The sequence below is a fragment of the Trachurus japonicus genome, chromosome 21, assembly GCF_045865225.1.
Source record: "Trachurus japonicus isolate A0001 chromosome 21, Traja_1.0".
Taxonomy (NCBI): domain Eukaryota; kingdom Metazoa; phylum Chordata; class Actinopteri; order Carangiformes; family Carangidae; genus Trachurus; species Trachurus japonicus.
In genome coordinates, this window is record NC_140927.1 from 17,230,110 (window position 1) to 17,242,154 (window position 12,045).

At 39.8% G+C, this 12,045-nt stretch overlaps 1 protein-coding gene across 1 annotated transcript; it reads left to right on the forward strand.

Moving 5' to 3' along the window:
* The first annotated feature begins 1,124 nt into the window (after positions 1-1,124).
* On the forward strand, positions 1,125-4,025 carry sp5a (Sp5 transcription factor a). Its single transcript, XM_085765269.1, has 2 exons — positions 1,125-2,095; positions 2,494-4,025. Exons 1-2 carry the CDS (start codon positions 2,045-2,047, stop codon positions 3,568-3,570), a joined length of 1,128 nt encoding a protein of 375 aa, XP_085621395.1. The 5' UTR covers positions 1,125-2,044; the 3' UTR covers positions 3,571-4,025.
* The last annotated feature ends 8,020 nt before the right edge of the window (positions 4,026-12,045 follow it).

Sequence of the window (12,045 nt, forward strand, 5' to 3'; positions counted from 1 at the left end):
CCTTTACAAAAATCCATCTTAATGATGAATTAAAGAGATGAAAAGATGAAAGAAGTGTCACGCTGACAGAAGATAAATAACAACTTGGTGACCCCAAACTTGTTTTTAATATGGCTTCTAATTGATGTGCACGCAATGATTTATTAACCATTCATAAAGCAATTAGTTACAACTTGTAAATGGTTTGCAAAGGAAGGAGGGGCCAATATTTATTGATCATTAAAAAAAAAAAAAAACTTTCATACATAGCCTATATTGCACTCGTGTATAATGTGACATCTGTGGGGATGATTTTCAGGAGCGACAAAAGCACACAAACACACACAGACACACACACACACACACACACACACACTCTTTGTGTAAACATGTTTAATTTGGCTCAGAATTCAAAGCAGTGACCTCCCTGTTTTCTGCACATTTTTGCGAGCTGAACTCTTTAAGCTTCGTCACCAACAGCTGCCATAACTTGATGTAAACAAGGTTTAATCTCCACTGTTTTTTTTCCTATATCAGTCAACGGTGCGACTACAGCACTCCTGTAGCCAGTTTTGTATTTTAACATGGCTCCAGTGCAGCCCAGCAGGGCTCCCCCTTTCCCTCATGACTGTGTATAAAGCCGTGGGAGAGGACTGGGAACATTAATCCCTTCAAAGGAACAGATCTAATTCAAAATCTGCCGCTCCAAACTAGTTGAGAGGACAGTGATTGTTTCTGCAGGGAAGCCAGATAAAGATCAGAGAGTTGATATAGAAAACTACAACTTCCATTTCCACTCCTCTGCCACAAAAGTTTGGATATTATCTTATGAAAACTGCATACTTTTGCCTTCATTAACTGTTCTGAAACAAAAAAGGGGACAAAATATGATATGTGAGTTTAGTCTTTGTTTTAAACTCCCCTCGTAGTACAAATACCTCTGTTTGATTTGGATTCTGCGGTGCATGAAATCCTGTCTTTTCCCTGAACGTGAACTTCCTCCCCAGACATATGACAAGTTCATAAAGAAACATAATAGAGACATCACTACCCACAAAGTGCTGCCATTGTCACCTGATTTAAGACAGAGGTTTCCCCCTATGTGGCTTAACTAACATTCATTTGAATTAGCTACTGTATTAGTATTTTTTCTTCAGGCTCTCAGCTTGACAGGGTGTAAATTTTAATGCTCATCAAAGTGGGAGAGAAAAAAAATCTAAATTAGGAGTAAGTTCTGATAAAACAACTGATTGAAATGAGTGAAGGAGAAAGAAGTATTTAAATAATTCAGAGAGGGCATAATTAAGTGTTTAATGCTGTGTTGTAGTTCAAAGGCACAACAAAGAAATTTTAATTCAAATTAGAAATGTAAAAGAGACACAGATTCTTCAGAGATGAGAACTTTGTGTTGAGTCACTTGATTTGGTCTCTTTCCTCCATCAAGCAGTTGAGGCAACGCTCTTGGAGATCTCCAGAGATAACAATGTCACATTGTCACATAGGGTTCTGCTACAAATCCTTAATTACAAAAAGAGGATCAGATGACTACAGCATCCAATACCGGGGTCTCCAGGCGGCATGGGGGTCTTTGATCAAGAAAATCCAATTATTTGTGTATATACATTTCCCACATAGTGATTACTTCATTAATTGTCCCGCCTTTATCTCCTCCCTTCCCATCCCCCCTAATAATCAGCTCCTTTATCCAGACCAACAAACACACCATAGGAGCTTTGTGGATTCAAAGGATTTGCTTTCCCCTCTCAAAGAGCCGCTATTCTTTGATGATTGGGCAGCGGCAAACTTCAAAGTAATAAATCTTATTTCTGACTGGCTGGCGGCCCACCAAAGTCCTTATCAAATTCTAAGAAGTGATCCCTCACTCTTCAGATAGACCAAGGATATCTCCGAGAGAGGAAGCACTGGAGAGTGAAGACCTGCTCCACCAGATATTTTTTAACTGCGAATGCTCACATTTTATCTAAATTAGTGCGGGGCTTCTTTTTTTTATTTTTTTTATAGTTTTTATTTTGTTCCCGTCGCGAGGGGAGCGAGGACGTTTACCATGGCAGCAGTAGCGGTTCTGCGGAATGAGACTCTCCAGGCTTTTCTTCAGGTTTGTGCAGCAACTTTCTGTTTACTTTCACCACTTTGATAACTTCTAAACTTACTGTACACACGTCCGAGTCGATTTACGTCTATTTGTTTAGCCCTGTGTGCTCTGTTGTTGTGTAAAAAAAAAAAAAAAAAAAACTGCAGCTGCTGTCCTACAATTTAATTACTAACGCTAATGATTCCTGCTGCGACATAACGTGTCAACTTTTATGACACGTTCAGGTTCAGGATCGATTTCAGTGCAGATGAGACTCAAAACCGTTGTGACAAATCATTTCAGCGTGTTTTGGCGTCTGAAGAATAAAAAAGGCAGCGTATATATATATATTTTTACAACCTGGGTTTGTGTTGAGTGATGATTGTAACATAGAGGGGAAAATGTGTGTGTCTGTTCTCCAGGATCGCACTCCAAACTCTTCTCCAGAGAACTGTAAGCACTCTCCGCTGGCTCTCCTGGCTGCCACTTGTAACCGGATCGGGCATCACCACGGATCCAACCCGACAGATTTCCTCCAGGTCCCTTACGACCCGACTCTTGGCTCCCCATCGCGTTTATTTCACCCGTGGACTAACGAGGGGAACCCTCAGAGCAGCCTGGGCACCAACTCCACTTTCGGACTATCCTCCAAGCCCCAGCTGACCGCGCACATCCAGACCTCCTTCAGCTCGCACCACGAACTGCCCCTCACCCCCCCGGCGGACCCGTCCTACCCCTATGACTTCTCCCCGGTGAAGATGTTACCTTGCTCCATGCAGTCCCTGCAGTCCACCTGCCCTCCCACCTACGTCCCCGCCGTCAGTTACGCAGCCCCGACTCCCATCCCGCCCGCTATGCCAAGTTTTGTCACGGGACCCTCCGGCCTCGTGCACCAGCAGCAGAGACAGTTGTCCCCAAACTCTGGAGAGGATATTCCGTGGTGGAGCCTGCAGCAGGGGAACCACGTCAGCCACTCTTCCTCCCTCGGTCACCACCGCTTCCAGCTGCAGAGGGGCTTGGTGCTGGGACATACGGACTTTGCGCAGTACCAGACGCAGATCGCCGCTCTGCTGCACACCAAGTCCCCTCTCGCGACGGCGCGGCGGTGCAGGAGGTGCAGGTGTCCCAACTGCCAGTCCTCCACGTCCAGCGACGAGCCCGGGAAGAAGAAGCAGCACATTTGTCACATACCGGGTTGCGGGAAAGTTTACGGGAAAACTTCTCACCTCAAAGCGCACCTGAGGTGGCACTCTGGAGAGCGGCCGTTTGTGTGCAACTGGCTGTTCTGTGGCAAGAGTTTCACCAGGTCGGACGAGCTGCAGAGACACCTGAGGACTCACACGGGGGAGAAGCGCTTTGTTTGCCCGGACTGCTGCAAGAGGTTCATGAGGAGTGACCACTTGGCAAAACATGTCAAAACTCACCAGAACAAAAAGAGCAAGTGCCACGACAAGACACTCGACCACGTCAAAAGGGAGGACACGAGGAATATGTTGTAACCCACTTTATAGTCATTTTAAAACAGTAGAAATCACTATAGTGCAATACAGTCAGTCCTACATTAGTTAAAGTACACAGTGAGCTGCATTGGGTATTTTGTTTATTCTGTTGGTTGGTTTCTTACATCCTGACAATAGTTTCTAACCTTGCTGGTCTGTGTAGCACATTTTTGTATAAAGTTTCATAAGTTAATTTGGGACCATGGAGAAGTTATAGCTCATGAGTTTGAATTCATTGTCGATATCATATCAAGGAAGACAAGTTTTCAACTTGTGTTTTGATCATTGTCTTCGGTGGAAGATTTCACTCCCCTGTAAATTATATTTAATAGCTTTTGTTGAATGAAAGTGTCGTTTTTTGCTCCATATGGGGTGTTTTTAAGCATGCTCTTGAAAAGATCTGCTATTGTTGATATGACCCAAATACTGTGTGAGAATAAAGATTATAACATTTTTCCTCATCTCAGAAGAATTCATTTAATCTCCCTCAGTTATATGAGTGATGAGACGGTCAGGCTTTATTTGTAAAGAAACTGAACACACTGTTACCTTAAATAATGTGTGTGTGCATGTGTGTGTGCTTTGTAAACTGTTGTCAAAAGTTTTACAACGGTAAACATTTCATCCTTTTACAAAATATTTTATGGAGTAAAATTTAAAATCAAGTGATGTGAGTACATGATGTTGTCCCTTACAGTTAAAATGTGTTTCCAGCTTTGGATGAGAGTCAGAAAGGAGCAATTTATTTATCATAGAAAACTGCTGATCATTCTGAAAATGAAAAAGCATGTTGATGACGATTTTAGCAAATAATTACAGCTACCACTTGTTGTGTTTCATATGGCGTTTCACAAAAGCCAAGCCAAACATTTAACATTAGGCGATGAGGTGACTTGGGTCGAACAGCTCTGCACTACATTGGAAAATCTTTGTGCCGTCAAAAAATTTACAAAACAGTATTAAACTGTCAAATTGATCTGTGCACATTTGGCTACAAACTGCGTAGAAACTGGTATGATGTATAAAAGAGATTCCTCTCTGTCCAACTCTGTCTGCTCAAGATGACCTGAGCGCTTCATATTCTAAAACATAAGTTTAGTGAACTCCTCTGTGCCTTTTCACTATGGAGCTTTTCACTTAAACACATTAAGAGAGCTGATATTAAAATGTTGCTTCTTTCTGTAGGAAAATATATTTTTTAAGCCCAAAAGCAGAATTAATAAAATGAAATATCACACACATTCACATTCACTTCACATACGTTTTTTTTTTCTCTACCATTAGAATAAAATGAAGGGTTGTTTTAATTTGTTAATGGCCTCTAATAGAAGTGGTCTGTTTGTTTCGGCATTACACATTGAGTTGTGAGGACTAAACAGTGACACCGTAGGCTGAGATGAGACCCATTAACAGAGAAACATTTTTGCCTTTTAGCTGGAACATGTCCAGATTCATGTTATACACTGGACGTGCAGATTTTTTTCCTCTGTCTGAGTCACTCAGCATCTTAATGGACAGTTGACAACAGTCCACATGAAGCCTTTTAGATCAAGAGAGTCTGTCTGGGTGGACATATATAATCACATTTATAAGGCAGATTCTGACATGCTAACTCTTCCATTAAGTGTCATGTTAATATTAATCACTGCTCCACCACATGATAGGAATTTGCTGTGAAGTGCCTTGCTCAACGGTACGTCGGCGTGATACAACAGTGTGTTGTGCTTATGCTACTAGTTATAGAGTGTTTCACCAGGATTTCCCTGTGGTGACTGGAGGATTTAAAGTGTTGACTTGATGTCTTGGGACAAAAAAACAAACAAAACGAAACCCTTGAATTTCTGACCTTAGAGGCTCTTCCCTCCATGACACTAATCAACCCAACGAGGCGACAAACTCCTCAGCATCTAATAGATGTGAAGGAGAACAGAGCAGACAGTAGGCGCTGCCCGCAGCAGCCAGCAGCCACACAGTCGTCCTGTCTGTCTTATGTGGGATCACTGAAAATGTCAGTGTGAAGACAACAAGCGCTGCCATTCATTGGAATTTTGAACTGTCAGTTTCTGCCTCAACAGCTCCCCCTTTTGTAAGACAAATACAAATATCTTCCCCCCCAAAAAAATTGAACTCAACAGCTCAGGTCCAGACTGGAGACTTAATCATTCTGTTGGATGTTACGTGTAAAGATTAATGAACAAAGTAAACACATAAAAGTTCATTTATTAAAAAATGCAATTAAGACTTTGTTAGGTGTGCCCAAATAACAGCCAGAAAATCTCCTAGTTTCTTAACTTCGCCTGATAAAATCAAGCGAGTTGAAACAAAAGAGATGCCTCTTCACCAAAACTCAACCTGCAGAATTTGAAGCTGTTACGATAAGTGCTGCAAAGTGACCAGTTGGTCAGTTGGCTACCTTTTGTCGCATTACGTCTCATGAGTGACAATGTTTATCTGATTTTCCCTCTTAAATTTACTCATAAATAAATAAAAACAATTACTTACACTAGACAACATTTACAATAACAACTTATCATGTAGCTAAAGGTTCATTTCCATCAATAATATCTTCAAATAGCAGCCAATCAGGACTTTTTCAGTGATCATCAAATGAAAAACAGTTTTCATCTTTTTCTCCGGCACTTGAAAGCCCTTCAGTTACGTACAGTAGATATGACGGTCTGCTGCTTTGTGTACTTGGTGAGAGATCTGCCAGTGAGATTGTGAGAGTTGTATCCAGTTTCACCAAATCCAAAGACCGACCAATCTGTGTGAATATTAATATACATTCAGCACAAAAGAGGAGGAATGAAGGGGGAAAGACTGTGCAGTATAAGAAGAGATTTGACCATTTGAACTGTAAAGTCTTTATCCAAATTTCATGATCCTATTATAAAAATGATGCCTATAGATGGATGTGTTGAATGCACCCAGCCTGGCTGCTCCCACAGCCATTGTGACGCTCTGATTTGGCTTCATTGTCCGAGACAGAGGCACTTTTCTTTTTCACTGCAGGAGGCCATAATACTTAACTGTTCATTGAAAAGGGGATATTATACGTTGTGGTTTTAATTTATATTCCAAAAATGAGTGAAAGATTTAAGAACTTTATTCTTTTACCTAATGCCTTTCTTTATGTTATATAATCTTTACTACAATTGAAAGAAAAGCATGATTATCTTTATTAACAAAAGCATTATTTCAGACTAAATGATTATTCCTAATTATCTTATTCTGCATGTCTGTCTATTCAGGGGAACACTTATGCTAAACTCCTTTTTGCATTCAAGCAGAGGCAGTTCATAAAATGACACAAAACACACAACAATTAAACTGTTAACCAATTTTAGGGCATTTTAAAGAATGTATTTATCAATTACTATAAGTTTTGTAAGGTGTCAATAACTGGTTTAAAAACAAAAAGTTAATGACTATCATATAAAACTGTCGACTACTTATGAATTTAACACATTTATATGTATGATATTTGTTATATTTAATATGACCGCTTGAATTATCTTTAGTTATTTATTGATTGAGTATTTTTACCTCTCCATGACAAATGACATCTACAGATGAAGGCCACAGGATGCAGCTAAAAGATCCAGAAGTATAGTAACTGGACCACCGGTTGAGACTTTAATACTTTAAGAGGACTTGTTTCTAGTTATACTGTAACTGTATTATAATGTGTTATAAACAATTCATTAAGGGCTCGTATACTTGCAGAATGGAGGGGGTCAAAACAGTGGTTAGATAAAATGTGAAATAATCATTATCACCAAATGGCATTGATAGTGACAGAGCTTAATGAAGTTTATTTTTTACATTTGTGATTTAGAGCTGCGATAGTATCCTGAACCACTAGTTTTAGAAATCATATTTAGAAATGAGATCTAGACCTTAAAATAAAAAATTAAAGAGTTCACAGTGATGTGAGCTTTGGGGATCAGATTCAGTCGGCAGTGGGACAGGTTTTTTTCTTTTTTTTTTCCTTGAGACATGAACCTATTCACTGTAGCTTTGGCTCCACAGACGCTGTCAAAATAAAATGACTGGCAGGCAGTAGCATGAATTAAATCCCTGATGTCAACAACTCTTCTATACCCTATGGAAGATACTTGTGATGCTTCATATTTTGCAGCTGCTGTTAAATTCAGTCAGGCAAGTGAAAGTAGTTTGTGTGGACATTTGATAAATGAATATTGAATCTGTTGGCTGCAGCCAGACTGAGAGAGAAACGTATCTCATCAATGCGTCTGTGCCTTTAAAGCCCCTGAAAACATGATGTAATTCTGATGTATTTCTCTATAACATTAAATATTCATCACAAAATCAGCAACAATCAAAGTTCAAATTTGGGCAAAAACATCATTAGGTATTCTTAGTTCTCCTTCATCCAGGATTTGATCCACTTTGACTGACACAAACCAAACAACCCGCCTCAAAACAGCGAGAAGAGCGCAAACCGTTACAAAAGACACAGAAAATGTTTCATGTTAAACAACAAAAACTGAACTCAGTCAGAAGATTCTGGGTTCAACTAAGACCACATATAGTTCGCAGCAAGAAGCTGATTGAGGAAGCATATGTTTAAGTCCTCTAAACTAACAATGACATGAAGTAAGAAGATATTAACTATTGGAGTCGGAACTGGCAACTGTGGTCAAAACACAATTTGTTTTCCATTGGATTGAATTTAATGTGTAGTATAAAGCAACGACATCAGATCAAACAGTCTGGACTAGCTGTATATGTTTGATTTGATTTGATTTGATCAACTTTATTAATCCCAGAGGGCAATTCTGTTCGGCAGTCCACCAAGAACAATACAAACTCATCCACAACAATACAACAATACAAACTCAGCAATACAAACTCATCCACATTCGTACCTACATACATACGCACAGGTGCCTGTTTGTGTTTACAATATGTCAGTGGAAGCAAAAGATGCCACCTTTGTCTCCCATTATGTGTCTGGAGTCCTTTGTACAACCTGTGTCCTGTTGCTTGAAAAAAAAAGCCATGTCACTCGTAAAACATGCTTTTTTTATCAGATGAATCAGATGCTGGACTAGAGGTGATGAGAGCACAGACAAATTCATCTTTACCACTGAACTGACTAACACTGATTCACCAGTCACCAAGTAAATCAGTAGCCTTTAGCTGTGGAGCTCCCCTCACTGGTGACAGAGAGCATCATTGTCCGCTCAGCATAGGCCTACTTTACTTTCTAATTAAAGCATTAATAACATAACATTTCATCTGCAGACTAATTTAAAACTTGATAGGCTGTGATTGATGGTTAACCTATTACATAAAAGAAAACATATAGGCCTATGTTTACATTGTCATTGAATAACTCTGGGCTTGGTGCTTGGTTATCCTGAGTTTGTTTTGGTGAAAACTTAGTGTTAGCTTTACAGAAAACATGAAAACTCCTTCTTCAACATATTTTCTCATTTAATTTGGAAGACATGTTGCCACAGAACTGAGGACACTGAACGCATCATGAAGCATAATGAGTTCACTTAACGTCACTGAGGTGTATATGAACAATAATATAATTCCTTCATTTAAAGTAAACATACTTTGAACTCAAAAACAACTGTGAATCAATGAAGTGATTTGTAGTTTCCCCCTTTTACCACCTGGATCAATACTGTATATAAATGAACAGGTAGCTGCTTCCTGGTACCTGAGACCAGCTCTTCTGTGCTTCTGTGTATACAGCTGTGAGACCCATGCCATGACACTACACTCAGTGGTTAGGACAACACAACAGATTTATTCAGTCAAAAAACAATAAGCTTCCTATTATTGCAGTGTAATGCAGATGACCTAATATTGCATCTCATCCCATTTTGCAGAGCACAACTGCAGGAGAAATGAAATCCCTGTTGTTCTTGATTTAATGTTGCAGACATGTGTTACTGTAAAGACAGAGATCATTGCTTTATAATTTCGTGAAGATTTATATTTCATTGTTAAATAATTCCTCTGATTGTAACAAGGCATTTTGAGTAATTTACATTTTTATGAGAAAATTAAAGGATTGTACTTTTGCATATTTTAATTGGCTTTTAAGGGGGAACATGGGGTATTGGGGTATTTAAACCATGAAAAATGGTTAAATTGGATTCTAACTTTGACTTTTTATTTCTTGACATATAAAAGTGTTGTGATAAAGATGAAATTTCATGCCAGTTCTGATTAAAATGGCGAGTTTTGAATGGAGATTTATGGGTGAGGGGTCAGACGGAGTAGTCTCACGCTGGGCCCCATGTTTTATACATCAGTACATAGTGATTAAAGTGTAATTAAAACGTGATTTTTCCTCATAACTGATTTCCATCTCTTTATTGAATACATAAATATGTTTAGATGCAGATAAGCATTTACATAGCTTCACAGTGTACACCCAGTAATACAACGCAGTGCGAGTACTTGAACCAGCTACTCCCCATGGATGTGTTTTCATCCCTGGAGCACTCAGGATCCAACCTTGTTTACACTTTGTCCTTGACCCTCTTTGAGTTTAAACCTTATTTAGAAGTTATATTTTTTTTTTTTAACTTAATTTTAACAAGGAACATCTCTGACTTTTAAAGCTGAAATGCCTGGATTGTGTTCCTATATGCCTGGGTCATTCTCTCTACAGTAACATGAAATCGCTCTTTCCTTGTCAACAAATAAGGGAATGCAGCTGTGCACAAGTACTCCAGCTGCTACAGTTACACTACTGTAGTTACTGCAGCCTGTACAAACTACAAATACTACAGCTATTACAACCACTGTCACATGATTGTGATGTGATGACTTGATCCAGCCCTTATGTAACCCGTGTTTGTTACTGCAATAACCTACCAACATCGAGAGGGAATTCCTTGAATTTTGCGCGAACATTCACAGAGTGAGGTCAAAAGGCAAGATTACATTAAAGCAGAAGTAAGCGATCCGGTCGTTTTGGCTAACTTCTTATCAGTGGATGGAGTTAGCGGTCCTCGCCCTCGTCCCTACGTCACCGCATGCTCGCGCATCCCTTGGGTGCACACACAGAGAGGACCGCCCCTTTATGCCGTTCTCTCTCCTCATTGGATATGGGTTGTAGGATACAAGGAAAGTTTTCTCCTCGGCTTACAGCAGAGCAGAGTGACTGACAGACCCGTGTTTCAGACCAAACACTCTATATAAGTGATTGCTGTCGGAAGATATAACTATTTAAGACTTATATTAACACAAACATTCCGCTTACTTCTGCTTTAATTTCAGAAAAAAGTTTTGGTTTGTCAGTGACAATGACATGACAATGCCCTGGACCATTGAGGATTGTTTTAAATTTGGCAAATTGATCTGATTGGTTAGTTTGTACTTTTTTAGCAATGTTCTGATTGATTGGTTTTTTAGCTGTATTCTCATTGGTTTATTTGTAGTCGTATTCTACGTAGTAACTACATAGGGGTTTCGCTTAAAATTTTGCTGAAATTCACTCATTCACCCATTAGATTCTGGTGGTCAAATGTGACCTCACAAAGGGCAGTTATAAGTGAGTGTTGATATAATATTGGAAACTCTTCAAGGGAACAATATGGTGCAAATTGCCACTTGTGCAGAAGGATTAATGGATACAGCTCTGGTTCTCAAAGGTCAAAAACCAATATAACTGTGATTTCAAAAACACATTTTTGGCCAGAGATTTAGACAAAATTCACACCAAGACTAAGATTTTTTGTTTTTGGAGGTGGGAGACAAGGGGGCTTTGTCATGGACCCATGGCCCCAGCTCCTCTAAAAATCTGGCTACGGACCTGACATGTTCACAGAAGATTGCTGCTGATGGTATCACAGCTTTGGCTGCTTTAACAAGATCAAACAGGGGTTTTTCACACGGTGCAACGTTAGCCCATTTTATTCTTAATCCTCAGCTCTGAGCTCTGGGTTAAGAGTCAAACGTCACCAGCATGCGTCTTCTCTCAGCAGGCGCCTCTTTGCTGGAGGCAGAGTTTTTGAATAGTTGCCTAAATGGGCTGGTTTTGGAATATAACTTTGATATTAGTGATCACAAAGACTCTGTGCCACATGAATTAAATGTATTCATTTGTTTTTGCAAATTCCCTTGTGAAGCATTATTATTATTACTCAAGGCAGACTCATTGTGTTTGTGCAAAGCTCTTACAACAGCACACAGGGATATGAGCAAGTCCAGGCGATGTTCTTTCCCTTGAGGAGATTTCAGATCTCTCTCCCAGATCTCTCAGTCGCTGGCAACTCAGACAGTTACACCTGCTCACATTAGAGTTTATTCACACTTCTGTCACAAATACAGGAACAGTCTCACTCACCCCCCTCTTCTCTCCCTCCCTCTCCCACTCACACACACTCTCTCGGTTTGGATAATACCCCATCTTGTGGACAGTTTCATGAAGCCACTGTTGAAAAATCAACCCCACCCCCTCTCCCTTTTGTTTTTATGTCT

What these genes read in the sequence shown, in the direction of transcription:
- sp5a (XM_085765269.1), top strand. Translation starts at nt 2,045, where the DNA reads ATGGCAGCAGTAGCGGTTCTGCGGAATGAGACTCTCCAGGCTTTTCTT. An exon ending in CTCTCCAGGCTTTTCTTCAG is followed by an intron (nt 2,096 to 2,493) that starts GTTTGTGCAGCA and finishes TCTGTTCTCCAG; the next exon opens with GATCGCACTCCAAACTCTTC.